This window comes from Lissotriton vulgaris, chromosome 2_1, assembly GCF_964263255.1.
Source record: "Lissotriton vulgaris chromosome 2_1, aLisVul1.2, whole genome shotgun sequence".
NCBI lineage: Eukaryota > Metazoa > Chordata > Amphibia > Caudata > Salamandridae > Lissotriton > Lissotriton vulgaris.
Genome location: NC_141687.1, coordinates 822,524,793 through 822,547,746, shown reverse-complemented (window position 1 = coordinate 822,547,746; position 22,954 = coordinate 822,524,793). Strand labels below are relative to the sequence as shown.

At 43.9% G+C, this 22,954-nt stretch overlaps 1 protein-coding gene across 1 annotated transcript in view; it reads left to right on the top strand.

The window, feature by feature from the left end:
- The window catches only part of ITPRID2 (ITPR interacting domain containing 2), a 219,570-nt gene that overhangs the window by 39,688 nt on the left and 156,928 nt on the right, over positions 1-22,954 (top strand). The window contains exon 8 of the mRNA XM_086956225.1: positions 18,820-19,487. Coding sequence (XP_086812351.1) covers positions 18,820-19,487 — 668 coding nt within the window. The remainder of the gene's footprint in view (positions 1-18,819; positions 19,488-22,954) is intronic.

Below are 22,954 nucleotides of genomic sequence, written 5' to 3'. Positions count from 1 at the left end.
CTGTCAATTTGAAAGCTAGTCTGCTAGCTTTTTCCTTCTTGTCAAGCCATGTGATCAGTTTGCCGGCATTGTCTCCCCACTCGTATATCCTACCCTCTTTTTGCGCACCCCATTCATTGGCTTGCCCTGTCGCCAAGTGTTTATACTCTTCCCTTTTGAGGTGTAGGAGGTGAAGTATATCTGGAGTTGGATCCCCGTCTGAAAGCTTCTCCAGGTCCAGAATGTCTGATTCTATTTTCTCCAATTCCCTAAGCTTCTCTTTCTTGGTACCGGCAATAAGAGAAATGGAGTTGCCCCATACCACTGATTTAAAAGCCTCCCATAGTATCTGGGGGAGTCAACTGAGCCCTGATTCTCCTGAAAATACAACCGGATAGATTTGAGTTCTTTCCTGACCTGTGGGTTTCGTAGATACCATGGGTTTATAGGCGCAACTCCCCCAGTTGAGGTCAACTCCCCCAGTTGGGGTAGTCAACTGAGCCCTGATTCTCCTGAAAATACAACCGGATAGATTTCAGAGTTCTTTCCTGACCTGTGGGTTTCGTAGATACCATGGGTTTATAGGCGCAACTCCCCCAGTCTGTGTTTCACCCAACCCCATTTGTACCCACAGGGGAGAATGGTCTTAGATACCCCTGGCTAGGTGTTTGACCTCCCGATTATACGTAGTCTGCGTGGCGGGGATGAGCACATAGTTGATGCGAGAGAAGCTCTTGTGAGCACCCGAGAAAAAGGTGTGTTGTATATTGGTGGGGTGGTGTGCCCTCCATGTGTCTGTCAGACCCAGGTAGTCCAGGAAATCAGGCAGCCAATGGTTTGAGGAGTTCAAGTCCCTCGGGGGGGGGGGGGGGGGGGGGGGGGGTGCCAGTCCAGGGAGCCCGAGACAACTGCATTAAAATCCCCGCCGACTAAGAGGAGACCTTCAGTAAGGCCCAAGAGCAGCGACCCCAGATCAGTAAATGTTTTGTGCTGAAATTTCGACTGAAATTAAATTGAGCATGTGTTCCCCCGCACACCTACCCCCCCTCCACCCCCCCATCTTCCCGTAACAGCTACGTATCTCTCTCACTCGTTAGTTCATGTGTGTTGCAGGGTGAAAGGACACATAGTTTTTAGGAGGATACCCACCCTGTGAGCTGGTGGTAAAGCCCGCGTGAACGATAATTTTGTAGCCCCATCGATTGAGGGCATTGCAGGTAAGTCCCTTCAAGTGGGTCTCCTGAAGGAGCACCACATCCGGGGAGTGTTGTTTGAGGTACTGGAGGAGCAGTGTTCGTTTTCGCCTATCTCGGAGTCCATTAACATTCCAGCTAAGTAATTTTTGTTGTGTGAGCATGCATGTGGTTATGGTCCAGGTGTAATGAGTGCAAAATATCCAGCTTCCTTGTCACAATTAAAAAATAATTTGTGAAAGAAAAAACCTTCGAAACAGTACCACCCCCCCACCCTTAAACAACTGCGGAGCGCCTGTCACCCAACCTGTAAACCATAAAGAAGGTAACTAGTACGGAGTAATCGCTCCTGCAACCTGCCAAACCTTCAAATTAGTAGGTGTATATCATGTCCTCAGCTGGTTCACTCACATGTCCAAATGTCCCCCAGTGAGAGTACACCCTGACTGGGTGTAGGGAAAAAACACTAGAGTGTGGCATCGCAGCAATCTCCCTACACCCCAATTGATGAAAGGGTCAGAAAAGCAGCTTACCAGGTCTGTGCAGCCTCTCCTCGGTCGATCCGTACCGCATCCGTACATGACATTGTCTCTCGCATCCCACCACCCCTCCAGCCAGCCCATCGCCTCCTCAGGGCGGTCAAAGAATCAGGCCTTCCCGTTGGCCTCCACACGCAGGCGCACCAGAAAAAGCATTGAGTACTTTACTGCCCTGTCCCAGAGCTCCTTTTTATCTCTCAGGAAGGAACGCTTGAGCTTCTAAACATTTTGTCTGAAGTTCGGGAAAAAGGTGATCGTGGCATTATCATACTTGAGTGGCGGGGCTGCCCTGGTACTCTGCAGGATGCCATCATGGTTCCTGAAGGTCAGTAGCCGGGACAGGATCGGTCACAGAGAAGCCCCCGGTTTTGGTCTTCCGCCGGGGACCCTATGGGCTCTCTCGACCACAAATAGCTGAGACAGGCCTTTGGGGCAAAGGTGGTTTGTGGTGAGGTCTTCAACAAACCGGTCCACTGCCTGCCCCTCCGCTTTCTCCGGTACCCCAAGAATTCATACGTTGTTTCTCCTAGAGCGCCCTTCAAAATAGTCTAGCTTGTCCTCTGCTTGTTTCTTAAAGGCTTGGGGGTCCCGGAGCTCGTTTTGCAGCTGAGACATCGTCCACTAGGCTGGATAAAGTAACCACGAGTTGCTTAACTTTGTCACTTATCATGGAGAGGTCCGCTCTGATGAGGGTGACCTCCACTGTTATGTTGTCTGTGTGTTGCTCCATAGAGGCTCTCACCCCTGCGATGGCGTTCATCACATCCTTCAGAGTGTGCTCAGGAGGGTGATTACCAGTCTCTGCATTTGGCCTGTCTTTGTGCGCTGCTTCAGGAAAGTTAGATTTTTGGTACTGGAAGCGGTCAAGTCTATGCTGTGAGAGCACCTTGGAACCCTTAGCATTGGACATCCTGTGGGGCCTCCGGATATACACCCCACGCCGGACTTTTGCTTCCCACACTGTAGTGCCTGACCAATGATGACGGTCAGTGCAAGTATCCTCCGTGAACTGTGGTGGGAAATCGATGAGCATGCAGGCTCCTAAGTTGGTGCGATCACTTCAGGCGGGGCTCTCTCGCTGGTCACTGCATCAAAGTGGAGCGCCTCGTGAGTTTACTGGGTAGTGGGACCCCAGGGGGTACAGGCGCCTTGAGTATTGGAGTCCCAGTCAGAGGCAGAAGGTCGATACCTGATGCAGATCGACGTCTAAGCTCCAGCCGGTAGAGTCAGCTATGACTGGCGCGTGTCGCTACAGGGTCGGTCTGAGGCGGTAATGGCGGCCGCCGCACCCGGCAAGACTAAGAAGAGAAGCTGCCCAGGACTGTCCCAAGATCGAGCGAGGGTAGGCGACTAGTAGAGGCGGAAGAGCGCACGGCACTCACCGCTCGTTACTGGCTGGAAATACTCCAGCGGGCAGAGGAGCTGCCACGCGTGTATCCCGGTCTCTCCCACCGACGCGGCCCCGGCATCCACTGGAAGTCCCGGCTTGCGGCGTCCCACATGCCTCTCGTCTGGCGATCTGCGACTGCTTGGCGGTCGGGTGTATGAGGCAGTCCTGTGTGCTCGTCCGGAATAGGGGTTTCTTTCTGTGAGTGTCCCAGCACAGAGGAACGGATAGACGAAGCAGGATATCGAGGAAAGCGAACGGGGCTGCGGGAGCCGACCAACTACATGTACATGGCCATCCCACTCAAGCACGTAGCCACTCCCACATAACCCCCCCCCACCCCTCCGCCCCCCATCCCCCCCTCCGCAGGATGTATTTTTTTTTTTTTGATGGAATTTCCTAGTAAAAGACCTGGAATGTAAACAGTTCCAAGCCTTTCAAAGTGTATAAAATGTGCTGTTCACTGGGATGAAATACGTCATCCTCTGTCTCAGCTATGGATGAGGGCCTCGCCCTACAGAACTTAGTCTATGAATCTACTCTCTGCTTTGACATAAGTCACAATTGGGCGTAGAGTTGAGCGGTTCTGAAGCTGAGATGAGAAATGAACTAGGGTCATTATCTGCAAGGGCTCGTTGGTCTCTCACCAGAACTATCTGTCAGGGAAATACTGATCGATATGCTCTGGCAAAGAAAAATCAGACTGGAGTGCACTTGTTGGAACCAATGGATGGCAGCTGAAAATAGAGTACTAAACACGTACTTTAGTATCTTTCACCTCCCATTGTTTTTGTGGCATACAACAGGAAAATGCTTATCTGAGAGAAATATTCGTACTAGTGAAAGTATAATAAGACCTAGGGGATTATTTGGAGTTTGGCTGTTGTCAAACATTTGTCAGAAATCAATGTATGTCCTTTCAGCCCTCTTTAGAGTGTATTCTCATGTTTACCTTTTGAATAAGGCCAAGGGGATATCCGGCATTTTTTGACAATGTTCTGAATCTGCCAAATACCCTATAACACCATGTCCCCCATTTTCAACAAACAGACCCAGCTTTTCTTCTGCCACTTAAGTTTTTCAGAACAGGCTGCCCCTTTCAAGGCATTTGTAAATGGCATGAAAAGCCACTGTTAACACCCCAAAAAAGGTCTCAAATAGGATGGTGCGGATCATTAGAGGTAGGAAGGCTCAATAACAAAAGTCTATAATAATTTGTGTTCACTGCAGGCATTTTTATTTTAAATTTATTTTATTGATTTTATATACATAGCACAGGCTTGTTACATGGGTTTTCTGCAGCAGGTAAATACAAAGTATAAAAGTCAAAAGTACATTTGCGTGGGTCCCCTTTTGCTGGTTATACTTGCACAGAGGTAGGTCTGAGATAGGAAAGAAGAGAAAAGAGATAGGGATAGGTGGAGGTTAAGGATAGGACCGACATCTAGATATACCCTTCTGGTTTGGAGAAAGGGCATCTCACACCCACACCAGTTGGAAAGGGGCACAACACGAATTACATTCTCAGAGTTGAAAACAATCTACCAACTAGAAGATCTAGATCTATATAGATTTCTAAAGATAAAAGCAGCCCTATTGAAATCTAAATTGGCAAATACCCATCCCTCAATCTTCCAGTGCGTAGCGAGCCTAAACAAAATGGGACACCAAGTCTCATGAATATACAAAATACTTCGGCCACAAGTCCAAGCTCAAAACTAACAGGAAGGAATACTGGGATAAACTAATACAGCCCCCATTAAACGAACAAGAGTGGGACAGGGTGTGGGCCTTTGCCACCAAAAATAAGATCACCCCAGTCCTGGCTCAAACTAAATTAATCTAAATTTGTATGTCTTTTGGACCGAGACTATTCTACTACAGAAAGCTAGAGATATTCTTTTGTTTGAGTCGCATGTTTGGTGAGAGGATACGGGGTGAGTATATCACATTCACGGTCTTTGTCCAGGCCAGAAGTATGTGGTATGCGTGCTCAGAAGCCTGCTCTATTTATTTGGCCTAACGAACCTTTAATGTACAGCATCTGGGACTACTTGCATTTCGTTCAATAGATGAAGTGCTCAGGCAGTTTATGCTGCACTGATCTTTTGGGCAGCTCCAAAAAAAAACAGTTTTTGACATAGGTTTACACATAGTTGCTCCCCTGCTGTATTGGTAAAGAGAAACCTAAAACAAGGTAAAGGAATCGCACTCAGAAAAAAATAATTTAGATGAGATACAATTTCTTATGCATTTCTATACAAGACTTTGCCCATTGGATGTTGGCCCACATCCAGAGCTGAGTCAGGATTTTAAGAGGAGAGCGAACAGGAGTGCCTCGCAGAGGGGTGACATAGAAAGGAAGTTTACTCTCCCATGTCTTGAAAGCACATAGGCCGGGGCTGTGATATGCATGACCACTTTCAATCCTCCCCAAAACAAATAGATGACAGAACTGCATTACCAGTTGTTGAAGGACTTCCGTGGGCTTCCGTGGCAGATGACCCCAGTGCCACAGTTAAGTGCAACTGGGTATCCTGTTTTCTGCCTTTTCCGAATACCTGGTCTCAAACCTTTGTTGCCTTGCCACTTACTCCAGACCAATACATAGGCCGAGTCTTGCTTTATATTGGCTTGCTCACTCACAAATAATGGCGAAAGCATCAGAATGGTTACACCTTACAGACTAGAACCTGGCAGTAAATGTTGACCTGAGATGAGCTGAAATAAGGCTCTTACTGTCCCTAGAATGGATTTTTCCCAAGTCTGTAAAGTAAAGGCACTTACAGGGCATTAACACTCACTCTATTTGTCCCTGTTGGGCACGTGAAACTCTCTGATCACTGCTGGCCTCCCTTGTCCTGCCCTTAAGATGCAAGTTTTTATATAAAGATAACCTAGAGTTCCTGTTTCCCCCTGTCCTAAACTGACTGACCTGGACCACAACGGGTTAGATTGCTTTATTTTAGGGGCACCAATTAGGGCAAGAGTAAAGGTGTTTTGAAATTTCTCACTATTTATTGACTGAAAAGCTTTCCTGGCTTGGAGACTAGAAATTGGTCCTTGTGAAGTACTGTTCTGTTTGGTACTTTCTTAATACCGCCGCAAAACCTACTTCTGACTACATGAGTATCTCAAACAACAATCAATCAGCATTTGTATAGCGCTGCACAGTCATCCCTAGCCGTATCTGGGCGCTGTGGAATCGACTTCAGAATAATGGTCAGAAACGTGCAGAAAGAGGGTAAATAAAGGTCCGCAATGAGCAGAAAAGGCAGAATAAAGGTCAGAAAAGAGCTGAAAAAGAGGCATAATAAAGGTCAAACGAGCAGAAAAAGGGCAAATAAAAGTCAGAAACGAGCATAAAAACGCAGAACAAAGGTCAGAAGTGAGCAGAAAGGGGCAACATAATAGGCAGAACTAGCAGAAAGAGGCAAAATGGAGGGCAAGAGCGAACAGAGAAGTGGCAGAAAAACGAGCAGAGGAGGCACAAACCAGCAGAGGGTAGCAGACTGCCGGCAAGCTGGCCAGGAGGACCATCACAGGGGAGCTGGCACGAGACCTATGGTGGTGGCATGAGTGTTTAGCGCACACTTTTGGGAGGAGGAGATTTGCAAAGAAGCTAGAGATTGGAAGCTTGAATGAGCCGTGTTCTACTTATGATCGGGTAAGGATACCTGTGTATGTGTTACTTATAGGGAACTTCTTTTTAAGCCAGTGGTAGCTAACCATAGTTTAGTCCACCGATCGGAAAAGGTTCTCAGATTATCAAATATTTCTAAAATCTGCAAATAATTTTACCACATTTTCATCTATGCTTTTTGCTTGTGGCAAAAACAAAGGACCCCCGCCACTGTTTACTGACCCTTACATTAGCACAAGGGTGTTCAACTTAGGCCCAGGAGAACTTGATCAATGTCGGAATTTCAGGAGAAGTACTGGTAGTGAAAATTAGTTAGATACTTTCCCTCAATGCAGAATTTTCTAATGTGTACATTCTCAAAATCTGGCTTGGAGATGGCAATTCAAGGCCATCCCTGCTTCAGCAACTCCAGAGCCACGTATCATACAATGTTTATACACAATAGAACAGCATGAGCTACTACAGACCCACTTCTATTTAACTGTCATAAAATCTTAGTTAAGAATGTGCCATTAACTTGTGAAAACTCAGCCCAGTTGGAGCAATATGTTTCAGTGAGGCAGTATATCTTCTGAAAGCACTTTTTGGGAACTGCGTTCGAGCTTGCGTGAAAGATAAAAATGAATTTATGAGAAAATGGCTATTTATAATAACCGGAAACCCCACAGGAAACTGTGCCACAATGACAATCCTGAATGCCAAAAAACAAACTGAGCTCAAAAAAAGAACAATTTACAATAGTTAAGCAGTACTCTTTTGTAGAGTTGCTGTACTGTAAATAAAACCCTGTCCTTTTCCCAGCAAAGTAATTTGTTTATACTCCTAACCTGATTTACATACTTGACTGACCCAATTCTGCTGCTTGGTAGTGTACATTGCTTTAGTCTTTGACAGTTTACTGGTGTTGTATAGTGAGATATGCATTGCAGACTACATTTTTATAGTTCGTGTTTTCTGTTCTTTTCAAAAGGGTGCATTTATGAACTTTGGTTGTAGGCTGTGGTCCCTGTTTCATAGCACTTCTAGTATTCCCATAATAAGGGTTGCAGATACCTTGATTATGTATTTACTACGTGCCATTTGATGGCTTCTTCACGTGGAAGTAGGCCATTACAAATGTCATATTGGTACCAGAGTTCAGCTGAGCCCTATTATCCAGTGTGTTTAATCTTGCACTTCTAAAAACCGAGTTAAAGCTGACCAAGCTCTCTTTAGAAGTGTTGCGTGGTTACCTCTATAAGTAGAGCCTTCTTCTAAAGCTACCATGTACCCTCAAACTAGTAAACACCCATCCCCCCTCCAAGGTATACGAGTTGGGGTAAATCACACTTATCGTAAAGATTGCCGTAAACCTGCCTTGAACTAATTGAACTTTGGAGAGCCAAAACCTACTGCTGTCTAGCATTTGTTTTTCAAAGCCAACTACACCCTCAAATAATAATTAAAGAAAAAAGAGTATGCAAAGTGTGCTGAGGAATTCATTCGTCCCAGAATGTTGAATTGTGGCTTCTTGTTGGTTTAACAGTCCATTAATGCATTTACAATAAATGCCTTCATTGTTTGCATTTGGCCGTGTTGCTGGAGAATGTGGGCATGAAATGAAAGTTGAAGGCGTTTCAGTTTGTAACATAAGAAATGTTGGCCCTTACCCTACGTTCACGGCATACCACATCTGTGGATCTGAAAGATGGCCAGCAATGGGTAAAGGAAAATCTAGATTGGTGACAGCCATGCTTTGACCTCTGTTAAAAAGCATTTTTTTGCTATGTCAGATGAAGACACTGGGAAGTTGAGGTGCGGCATAGGCCCATAGGTTTCAAGCTCACAAGGCCAGCGATTTTAATCTTCCAGTCCCATGACTGGGTGTGATAACCTCTGTCAGCAGGATTTGGGTTCAAAGAGAATAGCATTCCTTTCTCATTATGGACATAACCGAGACCAGCTCTATGACTCATAAATGTGATTTAGTAACATAGGAATACTTTATCCAGAAAGGACACAGTGACTGTGAATAATATGGATGGTAAGAATCGGTGAAGAATTGAGTTGAAGCGCCTGAATTGCAGCACATGAAGGTATGAAGAGGCCCATTGGTAGACAACATGCATTGGACCTTGCTGTCTACTGGAATTTTGAACATTGTGTGTGGACCAAACCTGAATACATTTGTTGACCACATTTCAACAACAGTGGACTTGTTGGACTGAACATTCCTTGGACAAAAAAGCTACTTATAAGACTTCCTTAAGTCCACCAACCATTCCTCAGATGGCTTTTAAAAGACTTGAGTTGGAGTAATGTAGGCAAAAAGAATACATTTGAATCCCTTGTGCAGTATAAGCGATTTCAGTGATTGCTTGTATAAAGTCAAGGATACATCTTTTGGAAAACAAACATTTCAAGAATATAGCTGTATGATTAGCAGAAGCTGAAAAATGAAGTCAAACGTTATTGGAGGCCTACTCAAACATTGGAACAGAAAAAGCCGGTTGGATGGAGTATCATAGAAAGGGCGCATGCAAAAATATATTTTTAATATGTACAAGGTATCTTTTGAGGATGTAAATGAGGAAGCAGATGTGCAAAGAGTGCTTATAAGTGATCCAAACAGATGTAAAATTGCATCATCCAAATTGAAGGCCGTTTTAGATGCACAATTTAATATTCTTTTGGGAAATGAGTGCCAAACTATTTGGAAAAATAAATAACTAGATCACCTACTGTTTTAGACACCAATAAAACACCTTCCTGTAACGCCTTAGACACGTGTATGGTTCTGGAGGTGGGAGGGGGGAACAAAAGTTAAAATAGTTAAAGATATATAACTTTCACCAGGTTACTAGTGCCACCCACTCAGTCCTTCAGTCTATCATTAGCCCCTGTTCTAGTTCCACATCTCGGTTGGAAAGTGCGCTCCTTGTTCATGTTTGTATTTATCTTTACATGTCTAATCCCTTCCATTCTCACAGCAAGGCTTCTGATACAATCCTCTAGAAATAGACTTGGGACACATCCATGATTTTATTTTCCAGGAATGAAGCTTCTTCTGTTCTACAAAGTGTTTGTGTACTGAATCTTAGTTTGTTGATTTGCAGTTTGTAGCCACTGAAAAAGGTGAACTGGAGAAAGGGGCGATATGTACCTGCTTCCATCCTTTATGTTCTGAAAGTGGTTCCAGTATCATATTTTTCTCTGCTCTTTTGGGGGGTATCTTTTCAAAGCTATCGTGGGTACCCTTATTTTGGGGGAGAGGGACCTGTCTTCTCTTAGAGTCCCTCAGCATCATTGATGGGGCACCGAAGAGAGTGCACCCTGATCCCCTTGGTATTCTGCTTTCAAGTACATGTCTTTTTAGGTTGATCCGCCATTGCCTCTTTACCATCCTTCTGATTTATTCTTCCACTGCTCATTCTCATGGAAGTACTTTTTTTCTATTTTGCTTTCACACTTTATATGAGCGCTTGCATATTCCAGCTCATTCAGTTGTGTGCTTCTTACACCCTCCCCCACCACCCTCTTTGACTAAATAACCACCCTAGTGCTTGGTGAGTCTCTCTCATATTACTAGCGGTGCCTGGTGACATTTAAAATTGGTGGGCCATAACATTTGGGTATGGCTTTCTATGTAGAGAGCAAAGCATGCAGGTTTAATGAGCAAACGTGGTGACCAGGGGGGTCCTCCTTGTAAGAAAAACATTGAAAAAAGATTAATTAATTCAGTGAGAAAGCAAGTTTTATAATCCAGTGGGGAAGTACAATCTTTTAATATTAAACAAATTAAAAGTGCCCCATATAGTAATGCATTAATATTACCAACAGTTCCTTTAATATGTAAATTATACAGCATGATAACTTCTGGCACTTTAAAGTATATGCTTGCCTAGAGTCTCTCACTGCATGCATCATCGACTTTCGATGAAAATACTCTTAACTAGTCTTCGGGAAGCATCCACAGCTGCTTTGCTGCTTTGCTGCAATCAGTCATATGGAAATATGTGCAGACCTATCTTTAAGTGGGATGTAAAAATAGGGGGTTCTCTAAAAGGGAACATGCTAAATTTCTGTGATTACCATAGTGTGAAACTTGACTGATATTTTGATTTCTCTGAGATGTTATTGCATTTAGACATACAACATAACAACTGACATACACCTAAAATGAGCCAGTACTATTACTTTATTAGCGGTTTAAGATAAATGAGTAAGAGGGATTTATTATAAAAAATTAACATTGGAAATATTCCAGTTTTGAAATTGTGAGGGTGAACTAAATACTAATGATGCCTGTGGAGGTTATATGGGCTTCAGTTATGTGCTTTGTCAGATATGTATTCCCTTTTTCTTCACACAACTCAACCATCTGCACATCTTCAGCCTCATATCTTTCCTCTTCAGCAGCATCTTTTCACTCTCGCCTGAATGTGCTTCCTTGCGTCTTCCTCACTTCACCACCCCAAACATACTCTGCTTTCTCACATTTATGCACTTTATTTTCTTTTACTTTTGCCTTGTAAATATTTTGACATCTGTGTACCCCTTTCACACACATATACCCAGAATTTCATCATCATCCTAACAACTTTATTTCGGCACACATGGCCATAAAAGCACAAATAAAATACAATAAATTACATACAACTCATAAAAATAACCATTGATCTAAATAAAGGAGCAAATGGCACATTATTATAGAAAAAAGAGTTCCAGTCAAGATTGCTTTGCTATATCGACTCTTCCTCTCACCAGCCTTGACCCAGAATCAAAAATTAGCTAGCATTCGCGCCAAGAATTTTCAATTCTATTAAGGACACTGAGGCGAGGATTATGCTTTTCATTCTTTACTGCAAAAATCACAGCAGAAAATGCGTATTGTCATTAAATAACAAACTACATTTCTCATGATGACATGTACATAGGCACGACCCAATAGTCCATAAGAACCCCTTGCGTGCAGCCATCTTCCTCTTTCTTTGTAGCGAACAAGTCCAAATAACTTGAATAACATCATAACTCCTCCAACATGGAAGAAATAACGTCCTCCTCAGGTTGAATATCCTGGCAGTCTTTTGCGTTTAGTCAGATTTCTTGTCTGATCCTGAAACAAAGGAGATGAAACCGTAACCACCGAAAGCAATTGGGTGGGCAAGCTGTTACACATAACCAAGTCTGGTAGGATAATCCTCGCCTCAGTGTCCTTAATCGAATTGAAAATTATTGGTGCGAATGCTAGCTAATTTTTGATTCTATTACAGGACCGGAGGCTTCAGATTATGCTAGTTTAAAGCTCATTGAAAACAACAGAGGTAATATCCCCCACCGGCTTATAATAGTAAGTCTTAAAAGTGGACTCTGAGGACCAATCTGCGCTAGGCATAATGTCCTGAATGCTGGAACCCAACATAAACAATTTTGATGCCATAGCGCCTCTTACAGAATTAGCACCGACTATGGTGATGTCAGTGCCAGCTTCTTTCATAATATAACGAAGCCATCTGGCGATGGTGGCGGCCACCACAGCTTTATAAGGTTTTTGCAATGCAATCAACAATTGTGAACAGCCCTGAGGCCTGATGGCCTTTGTGCATTCCTCATGTGTCTTCAAACATTGTACCACACATAATTTCTCATTATCATGCAATGCATTATAAGTAATATGACGTGACATTGTTTTGGTGTGTCCTGTAATGGTAAAGGAAACTCCTTCCAGAGTAAATACTCTACCTGTAACGTCGAGAGCTCGCACGTCCGACGAACGTCTGCATGCTGAAAGGCAAAGTAACATGGCCAATTTGGCCGATAATTGTTTCCTACTTAAGAGCGTGTTGACAGGCCATCCGTTAAACAATGCGAGAACTAATGAAAAATCCCACAAACCGGTTTACTTGGGTTTAGGTGGATTGGCCACCCGAATACCCTTAAGCAACTTGCATACCACCAGGTGCATGCCTACCGGTTTCCCGTCTATCTGGGTATGCCCCGCTGAAATGGCGGACCGGAAATTGTTCACCGATCTATAAGCCAATCCTTCCGCTGCTCTATCCGATAAAAAATTCAACATGTGGGGTAACCCTGCCCCCACGGGATCCAAGTGTCGTTCCATGCACCAATCCACTCAGTTTTTCCAGGCCAAGGAATACCATTTTCTTGTGGATGGTGCCCAGACCTGCCTGATAAATTCGAATGTCCTGCTCGAAACGCCTGGCAGTTGCCACTGTTCCCTGAAAGCCTCCAAGCCATCAGCTGAAGCCTGCCTTCCACTATCAATGGGTGCCACTCCTGATGAGGGCCCAGCAATAGCAATTCCGACTCCGGAAGGAGTCTGGGGAGATCGCAACACCACTGTAATAACTTGGGGAACATCGACTGGGACGTCCACCATGGCGTCACCATGACTATCTCCGCCCGTTGTCTGATCACCTGCGACATTACTCTGGGGATCAACATGAAGGGGGGAAAGGCATATTGGGTTGCCTTCGACCAATCCTGGAGAAAGGCATCGGTCTCTTGCGCTAGTGGGTCCGGCCTCCAACTGAAGAACTGCGGGAGTTGATATGTTAGTCTGGAGGCAAAGAGGTCCGTCTGGAATGGACCCCAAATACTCTGTATCCACTGAAAGATCTCTGGAAGCAGCTTCCAGTCTGAGGTACCTCGAGTTCCAATCCGCCACTTCCGATATTTGATTCGGCAGGCAATAGTGCCAAAAATCCTTGGCTACCTGCACAAAAAGCAACGACCTCGTGCCGCCCAACTTGTTGATGTACCTCACCGCTGACACATTGTCCATGCGAAGGAGGATACAACAAGAGGTCTGCCTCGGGGATAACGTCCGCACGGCGAACGACCCTGCGAGCAGGTCCAAGCAATTTATATGCAAGGCAAGCTCCTGTGGAGATCATCTGCCGCCTGTGGAGATGTCTCCGCAGCGCACTCCCCAGCCCCATCTACTGGCGTCGGACTTGATTATGACTTCTGGTTGGGAGCCGAAGATCACTCTACCGTTCCAGGCGTCTACATGGCCTAGCCACCATTGTAGCTCGGTTTGTATTTCCTCTTGACAGAGGGATGACGTCCGAATAGGACAGTCCCTTCTGAAGATGTCTGATCTTTAGCCTTTGCAGAGCCCTGTAGTGAAGAGGGCCCGGGAATATTGCCTGTACAGATGAGGTCAATATCCCTACTACTCTGCCAATCGCCCTGAGAGTTACTGTCTGATTGCTCAGCAACTTCCGGATTTCTTTCTTGAGATCCTTCAGTTTCGCCTTTGGAAGGCACAGCTGGGCCGACATAGTCTATCGTGAAACCCAGGAAATCTATTACTTGAGTGGGAACTATCACTGATTTCTTCGGATTGATGATCAACCCTAAGGTTTGAAGCAGCGTTGTCGTAAGGGTGAGGTGCTGCAGAAGAACCTGTTGACTCTGTGCCATTATCAGGATATCGTCCAGATAAATTATGAGACATATCTCCCTCTCCCGTAGATGAGCCACAACCGGCTTCATTATCTTGGTGAAACACCAAGGAGCTGAGGAGAGCCCGAAAGGCAGAGCCAAATATTCGTACCATTGGCCGTTCCACCTGAACTGTAGGTACCTGCTATGCGGAGGGAAGATGGGAATGGAGAGGTAAGCGTCCTTGAGGTCCAACCTGACCAACCAGTCCCCTTCCTGTAGCAAGTCCGTTAAAAGATGGATGCCCTCCATCTTGAAGTGATTGTACGTTAGAAATTGATTGAAATCCTTGAGGTTCAGAACCAGTCCGTTTCCACCTCCCTTCTTTTGTACAATAAAGATGTTGCTGCAGAAGCCGCGGGGTCCTTGGATGACTGGTGCTATCGTTCGCTTTTGCAGCAAACCAACGATCTCCGCCTCTATAAAACTGAGATCTTGTTGGGAAAAATGGAGTTCTGCAGGTGTACCTGCTTGAACAGGACGAGAATAAAACTAAGTGAAAACCCTCCCTCAACGTTATCAAAGTTGTTATAGACACCTCCAATTAAAGCAAAAACATGCATAAACAGTCTTAAACAGTGAAAACATGATTGCTAAACAGCAGCTAGAGGGAACAAGTGCACTTATCTCGCTGTGAGCAGCAAAGAAAGAGGAAGATGGCTGCACGCAAGGGGTTCTTATGGACTATGGGGGCGTGCCTATGTACATGTCATCATGGGAAATGTAGTTGTTTATTGTTATTTATTGAAAGTACGCATTTTCATTGTTTGCTGTGATTTTTGCAGTAAAGAATGAGAAGCATAATCTGAAGCCTCCGGTCCTGTAATAGAATTTCAATTGTATGGAATACATGACTATTGTTCTGTGTGCTCTGCAGAGATACCAACCCACTGACAGGCATTCTGCTTTCCCTTCAACCTCCGCACCAGAGATCTCAATCCAAGTCCCACATAAACACCTGGCACAACTCAAAGTATGCACTATGCAAGAGTGATAAGATGCACGAAAAAATAAAGATTCCCTACATGATGCAATGGCTAGCACTCGTGGGGAATGCAGGATTGAGTAAAACGCAAGAAATAAAAGGACTAAATTGCTGACATGCATTACTTTAAAGTTTCTAATATTCATTGTTGTAAATCAAACCAGGATTTTGGCATTAATGTTAAGGAAATTAAGATACGAGTTTTAACGCTGTAAAGAAGGTAACTTTCTTTACTATAAGCACATATTTCTCCCTTTGCGCTTGACCGATCAACTTCACAAGGGAACAAAAACCCTGCTTGTTGTTTGGATCAATATCGTGGGGGAACAAATACATCAAAACCACTTCTAAAGGGGCCAATGACCTGCAGCCATGGCCTGGGGTGTCACAGTGGTGGTGATTAGCTTAACCAGGAATCTCCGCATGATATACGTAACACAAGATTAGCATTATAATACTTACCTATAATGAGGACAAGATGCCAAATCAGACATGCTTGCATCCAGTCCTACAGTGTGAAGAATGGGAAAGGGTGGGATCTATGTCTGTGACTGACATCTGGCCTCAGGCAGGGATACAGACTCCGATGCCTGAAAACGTGACTCTGACAGCATTAGTGGCCTACAGTGGATACCACCATAGACAACAATGGCAATGAAGGTCTTTAGAAAGGTAAACCCTGATTTGTACATCGTTTCACAGAAAGTTGAATTACTACCTGGCTTCATCCTCCTGCTTCAGATAGAGGCGGGGCAGCAAGCCTGGGACAGACAGTCCAGACTTTAAACAAATCAATGGTTTTAAGATACGATTGTATCTCAAAATAAGTCGATCCATTTAATATTTTTTCTGGTAAACGTGTACGAATTTCAGAGGGGTGCAACCTCAGAGCCCTAATGGAGAAACAGCCCCTGTGATCTGTGTTGCTTTCTCACTTTTGTGCTTCTCCCCATCCCTGTGTAGCTCACCCCTGTGTGCTGATTTTGCTTTTCTCCTCCTCCATCCGCTTTCCAATGCTTGCCTCCTGCCCATTCCACTGTTGCCTCCCACATCCACCAACGTTTCCTTTTTTTTAATTTAAGTTGTGAGGGGGGGGGAGGGGGGGGGGGGTCAGAGTGAATTGCTCATGGCCCTCCATCGTAAAATGTTTTTTTAATTTTACCAATCCATTTATCTGTAAATAAAGAAATCTACATATGTGGAACCCGATGAGCATTGACAAAAGCCAATATGTCCCAAGGTGTCACTTGTTGGTTATTATAAGTAAATTGTGAAATGTCATTAATGCAGTTAATTCACTGATAGCCACACTCTTGTATGTAAGCTTGTCTGAATCTGCTGAATGTGAGTCTTTCTTATTTGAAATCAAGAGTCCCAAGCAGCAGTGGCTGATATAGACCGCGGTATTGAGGGCTGGGTGGGCTGGGGGATGTGAAAATAAAAAATTGAAAATCACACTAACCTGCTACAGCGCCGCAGTCTGTCCTCCAGCGTGGTCTCTCCTCGGAAAGCACCTATGCTCCCTCAAGCCAATCACTACCCTGCTGTCACCTTCAGCAGCGTCATGATTGGTCTGAGCGTTGTGGTTCAGTGCTCAGACCGGGACTGGGAGCCTGGCCATGTTCTCCACCCAGACTGTGATTTACAGCCCAGTGGAGAATATGTTAAAGTGCACATGACAGTTTGGCTGGCACAAGACAGCCGGCCAAACAGTCATGCACACTTAAGTGCATAAAACACTCCACTCCTTGCGGGTTGCGAGACAGCCCAGCCCCACCCCACCTCAAAACTACCTCAGTAAGGACAAATAAAATGCCAATAACATGTTATCATTTTATTTGTCCTTTTTTTCACTGCTGAAAAGTAGTGGAGCAAGACTCCTCCGCCTCAGCGAAGGAGCCGCCATCGGTCACATGGTGAGAGGATTATTTGGTATATGTGAAAGTTTCTACTGATGAAAATATGCTTATGTGGATCCTTTGCCTTTGGGATAATTTCTCTCTTATGTTGTCCCTCAAATGCTCATCGATTAGGGCGGCACTTGTGTTTGATTTTTGTAAACTAGGATTACATGTGCTACTTAGTTTTATGGCACAGTTATACAGTCGTGGCCGGCATGGCTTACGGGTGGGGTGGGGGGGGGGGGAACGGGACAGGTGAGTGGTAATGAGGGAATGGGGGGTCGCGTGGGGAGGGTGGTTTAAATATAAAAACTAACAAAAAAAGGTACCTGTCCTGCGTCTTCCCTGCTCGGTCTGCTCCTGCTTTCCAGCCACCTCAGAAGGAAGCAGGCAGCCTGCCTCCCCTCCCCTAAGCCAATCACAATGCTGCAATGGCAGCATTGTAATTGGTTGGAACGCCGACCACACAGGTGTCTATGGTAAGGCAATTTTCTCCATGTAGGCCTACATGGAGAAAATGGAGAGTGCGCATGGCTAGTTTGGTCCGCCCCAGACAGCTGACCAAACAGTTGGGGCCCGCAGCATTGGGCAAGCCACTCCTCCCCTGCCCTCGCGCAGACCCACCCGCCCCCAACTCGACCCTTCTGCTTTCTCGCAGTGCAAGAAGCAGAAACATAAAATGGTATTTATAATACATTTTTATGTTTCTGCTTCTCGCACTACGAGAAAGCAGTGGGGTGACGATCCTCTGCTCACATGGAGGAGCTGCCCCTGCAGCTATATCCTGTCCATTGCAGTGGTGCTGGTTTAGAACACTTATTCATGCCTTCCGGAGTGCTCAGTGGCCTAGGTTCTATTCCTTCTAAGCTCATTTCCTTGTACACATTTTTATTTTCTTGTTCTAATCTGATTTTCACTTTGTCAAGTAGCTTAAGTCAAACCCTCCGTTTATAAGGCCTACCATTCTACTGTGGAAAATAAACACTTTTGCCATTGTGAGTAATGTCAACAAAATATTTGGTCACTATTGTTACCTTTTCCTTTTTTCTTAACACATGTTTTCAGCTGTATCTTAGAACACACTATCTTTATTTCCCTGGTCTCTTGAAAAAATTTCAGGAAGATATCAAGGCAACATCTTTGTAGCAGAGAAGGCATCCCAAGGCAGTGTTATATTTTAAGGATCTGACCTTAAAGAATCTCTCCTTTCCTATGCCTTCTGACTGAGACAGATTGTCCGTACCCCATTGACTGCATTGACTCATTGCTCTTTTTAACGTTCATTCTAGCATCACCATCTCAGCCAACCAGATTGCTGTCACACTAATTTGAGTTCATGCCCTCACTTTATCTCGAGGACAACTTACTAAGAAGATCCAGAAGTAGCAACTCCATTTTACTCTAGTGCGGATTAACCAAGGCATTTTACTAGGCGGACAAAAAATATGCCTTGGGAAATCTTTACAGGCAGCACCCTGCAGTACTGACAAAGACTCTAGATTTCCAGAAGACAGAACATGCTTTAATTCTTTTGTGAATGTAAAGGTGAGGTGTACAGATAAACTGCCCCCCTCTTCTTCTGAATCCTAGCTATTAACTATAGGTGAATCAGACAAGTGTATGTAATTGGGTGGTTGGTAAAGTCCATGAAAACCAATTTTCCCCAAATGCAATGAGAAGCGTAAACGTTGAATTTCTTCACACAGATAGTCCTATGAAAAGTAATAAAATCTTTGTTTTTAGGTCGGTTTCGTCAGATCGAGGTTCTTACTACTGTGGCCAATGCTTTCTCAAGCTTGTATTCCCAAGTTTCTGGAACACCATTGCAGAAGATTGGCAGTTCTGCTTCTATCAGCAAGGAGCCCCCTGGGCCAGCTCCTCTAAATAGATCGCCGACTGTCGGACTTTTACGGAAAACTTTGTCGAAACTCAATTTACTTGCAGGACAACAAGGGGAAGAAAATAGCTGCTCTCCAACTTCTCCATCGACTGAGAACGAAGAAGGTATGAGTTGTGATCAAAAGTTGCTAAAAACTGTGAAAAAGAGAGATGCTTCTTCACTGGCTACTGTGAAGGAGGAACCTGGCCACATTCCAATTATGGAATCACTTGATGCTAAGAGTCCCATAGTGGAAACACCCATTACTGTTGACCCTTTGAATACAGGCACGGATGCACCCTGGCAGGCTAATCAACCCAGCCTCGATAACCGAGTTTGCGAGGACTCTATTATTGTAGATTCCTCTGTTCTAGGCATGTCACTAGAAAGTGAACTTGAATTCGGTGACAAGCGGGAAGCTGAAAATCCAAAAACTTCCACTCCGGAGAAGGAGCCCTGCGGTCCCATTGTGAACCCATCAATAGTTCAGCTAATCTCACAGCAGCGGCAGGATTCCTATGAAATGGAAGAGGTAAGGTCAAAGAATGTTATTGCATGATGTTGTTCAATGATTAATTAGGCGGTGGGTTTAAGTCCACAGTATAACAAAAGCTTGCAGTATGGAAGTAACTTGTTGTCTACAATGATCACGAGATGAAAGGAAGATCCTTTTATGGTCTGGGAGGAGGGTGATCAAAGATGATGACCTTTGGCCCATCCAGTTTCATTGATGCTGGATTATGTTACTCTGTTCTAGTTTGAGCTGTTGTATCATATACGCAAATGTTTTTGATATTTGCATATAACCTGATGTCCGTTAGTATAAAATGTTGTCCCTTTTCTGAATTTATCTAAACAGGTTTGTGTTTAGTCTAATTCTAAAGAAAGCATTCATTTGTATGAAATCTCTCATGTGCCTTATCTGTGTTGAGGTTTAAAAGTGGTAAAGTACAAACAGCCTAGTTAGTATCCAGTTTCTTGTTGTACTACTTGGCATTGTAATTCATTAGACTCTATGGGAAAGATGTACAACCATAGCATTTTGCGTTTCGCAAATTGTGAGTCGCAAAATATGTACAGCAGTTTCTGAGACACTGTTTGCGATTCCCAATAGGGTAGCAAATTGCATGCCTCATGAATATTGATGCTGTCGCAATTGCCAACCCAATTGCCAACCCCATTGGGAATGGTTGGCAATCCTAGGGATGGCGGCTTGCTGGGGTCAGCAGACCACCATTTCTGGGACTGCTTTGTCAATAAAATAGAAATAAACTTTTCCGTTTTTTATTTTTTAAGGGCAGGCAGTGGTCCAAGCCACTGCCTGACGTAAAAAATATTTGTGCATGCATTCACAAAGTGGAAGGAGTCCCCTGGGGACCCCTTCCCGTTTGTGAGTGCTTTACCACCCTTCTGAGAAGGTGGTAAAACTCTTTTGGATTGCCACTTCCTAATAGTGTGGCGCTAAACCTATTTTGCGAGTAAGAAATTGTTTGCGACTCGCAAGATAAGGTTGGTACATGGCCCACACATTTTTTGCGGTCACAAATGGGCCTAAAAGCCCTTTGCAACCTCAAAAAACAGTTGTACATCTGGCTCTATATCTGTATTCCTCTTTACAAATGAATGCTAATTTCCTAGCCATTTGGGGAGGGTGGCTTATTTTGTATTCTATAAATGCACATCTGGGAGGGGGCGCATGTCTGATTTGGTTCAGTGTTTTGGGCGGGGGTGGATATGGGGCAGATCTGAACACAAAGTGTGTTGTATCATCTGTTTTCACAGACCTCACTGAGTCCAGTTCAATCCACTTCTTTGTAGAGAAGGATGTTTATGCTGCAAAGTTGTGATGACAGTGCTTCAAATAAGTACTGTGTAATAGACTGAGTTTAATAGGCGACAAAACTGCCAACAGTTTTTACGTATGATGTGTACCTCCTTTTTCAGTTATGCCTGTACACTATTTAAGAGCCTACTGATCTTTGTTTATGTTGATAAGATATTTGACAAAATTCTAGGAATTGCTATGCCAAAATGTCTGTCCCGTCTGTTTTGCTACCTTATTTATTCATGCATAGAAGCAGAATGGAGAGTTTGTCTATTAGAATAGTGGACTTGCAGGTATGTGAAGAAATGTTTGTGAGAAAGTTCCATACGGGCATCTGCTGTAGTTGTGCCATGGCATGATCTATACAGAAAGGCAAAATGTAAAGTGCCTCCTTTGTGGGGTCTTGTTAAATGCACATTTCTGACACTCCATAGACAATATCTTGGTGGTTAAACTAATTCTCTGAAGGATTTTAGTACAACTAGAGGCATTTTGCCAAAATATAAAGCAGTTCTAGCGAATCCATTCACGTAAGGCTATTGTGCCATGGATGAATTGATTGGAAGCCCAGCCAGTTGGCAATTTAAATTCCAAACCATTGCAATGTTTTGATTCAAGTTGAATCTGTGATGCTCCGGCCAAGTCGGATACATTTCAGGAAAAATACTTACATCATGCATTACCATTCGCACTGGAAGTGACATTACATCTGCGGGGGTGTATAATTTGATAAAATATCTACTTGTCCACAGGACGTTTCATACATCTACATGTCCTGTTTAAAAATAATAAAATGTGTCCATTTAGTGCTCCAGTGCGGTGGCCATTTATGTCAGTTCTCCTCATTATATCAGAGCTCTGATCATAACTTCTCTGATTGTGCAAGGAATCCTATAATATCCGAGTGTTGATTTTAGCAAATGTCATCATTTTCCCACTCTTCTGCAAATCTAGCCAGTGCCAGACCTATGGGCTTTGACAATGCTGGTTGATTTCATGTTTCCCCAAATCTTTAAAAAAAAAAAAAATTCACTGAATTTGCCAATATTAATTTGTTTGGAAATACCTGCGTTCAGCATACATATTTTACTAAATGATACTTCAATTAAATGGTACTTAAAATTTCACAAAAGTTTTGCACAAAGGTTTTCTATCAAGATTCATATTTTCATGTGTACATTTTAATTTGAAGCTTCTGCAAGTATGTACATCTAATCATAGAGCATTCGGGAGCATTATAAGTAGCTTGCGATGGTATTTCCTAGGTTTCCAGGAAACAATTGATATAAGAAAAGAAATGTTACATTTCCCTACAGAACCAATTGTTCATTTATACTAGTAGTTCCCCAGGTTTTGGGGGTCACTGGAACCCCCCCCATTGATTCTTGATGATCTGTTGGTGTCGATTAGCCACATCTTTTCGGTACCCATTTCATAGCTTCTAGCCCGCTCATAGCTACTGCCACCTCCCCAAGTTAACCGGATCCTATTTTTTCTCAGTTGTGTGGAATGTTCTGCAGATATCGATAAATTATCTTTTGGGTGCTGGTAGTTTAAAAGTAACTCGTTGTCCTAGGATTTATCATTTTTGGTGAATGCAGACAATGTCGTCCACTGGTTGCTGGTAAAAAAGCATCCGCATCAATCCTAAAGTGGGACTTGGATATATCACCATTACTGATAGCCTAGTTGGGGGGAGCGACGATTGTGAATAATCTCAAAATTACCCTCTCTCTCCTTTCAGGCATGTAATTCTGTTTGGAGGTATTGACCAAATGTAAAGCGTTCTATTCAGCAGCAGTTTTTGAAAAGGATACACATTGCATTTTGCCCTGCAATAGGATCTATAGGTTCCTGGATGGTTTATCTAGTCCAATTCTTTATGCCTGAAAGACTTTTTTTTAATCTTAAAATACGTAATCTATAGTGTGTGGCAGTCCCCATCTTCCTCTTGACGGGCTGTGTTTTTTGAAAAATACGTAATGCCTGACAGCCCTTTGTGTTCAGGATAATTTTACGTCTTTGTTAAATGTGGCACTAGGGTAGTCGGTTATTGCATCTTCAGTTGGGACAATCTATTCTGCCATTGTGTTCAAATTTCTGTTTTCCTTCAGTGCACCTAAGTGGTAAGGATGCCCCCAACACAAATTTGCGTGTTTCTCACTTTCCAAGTC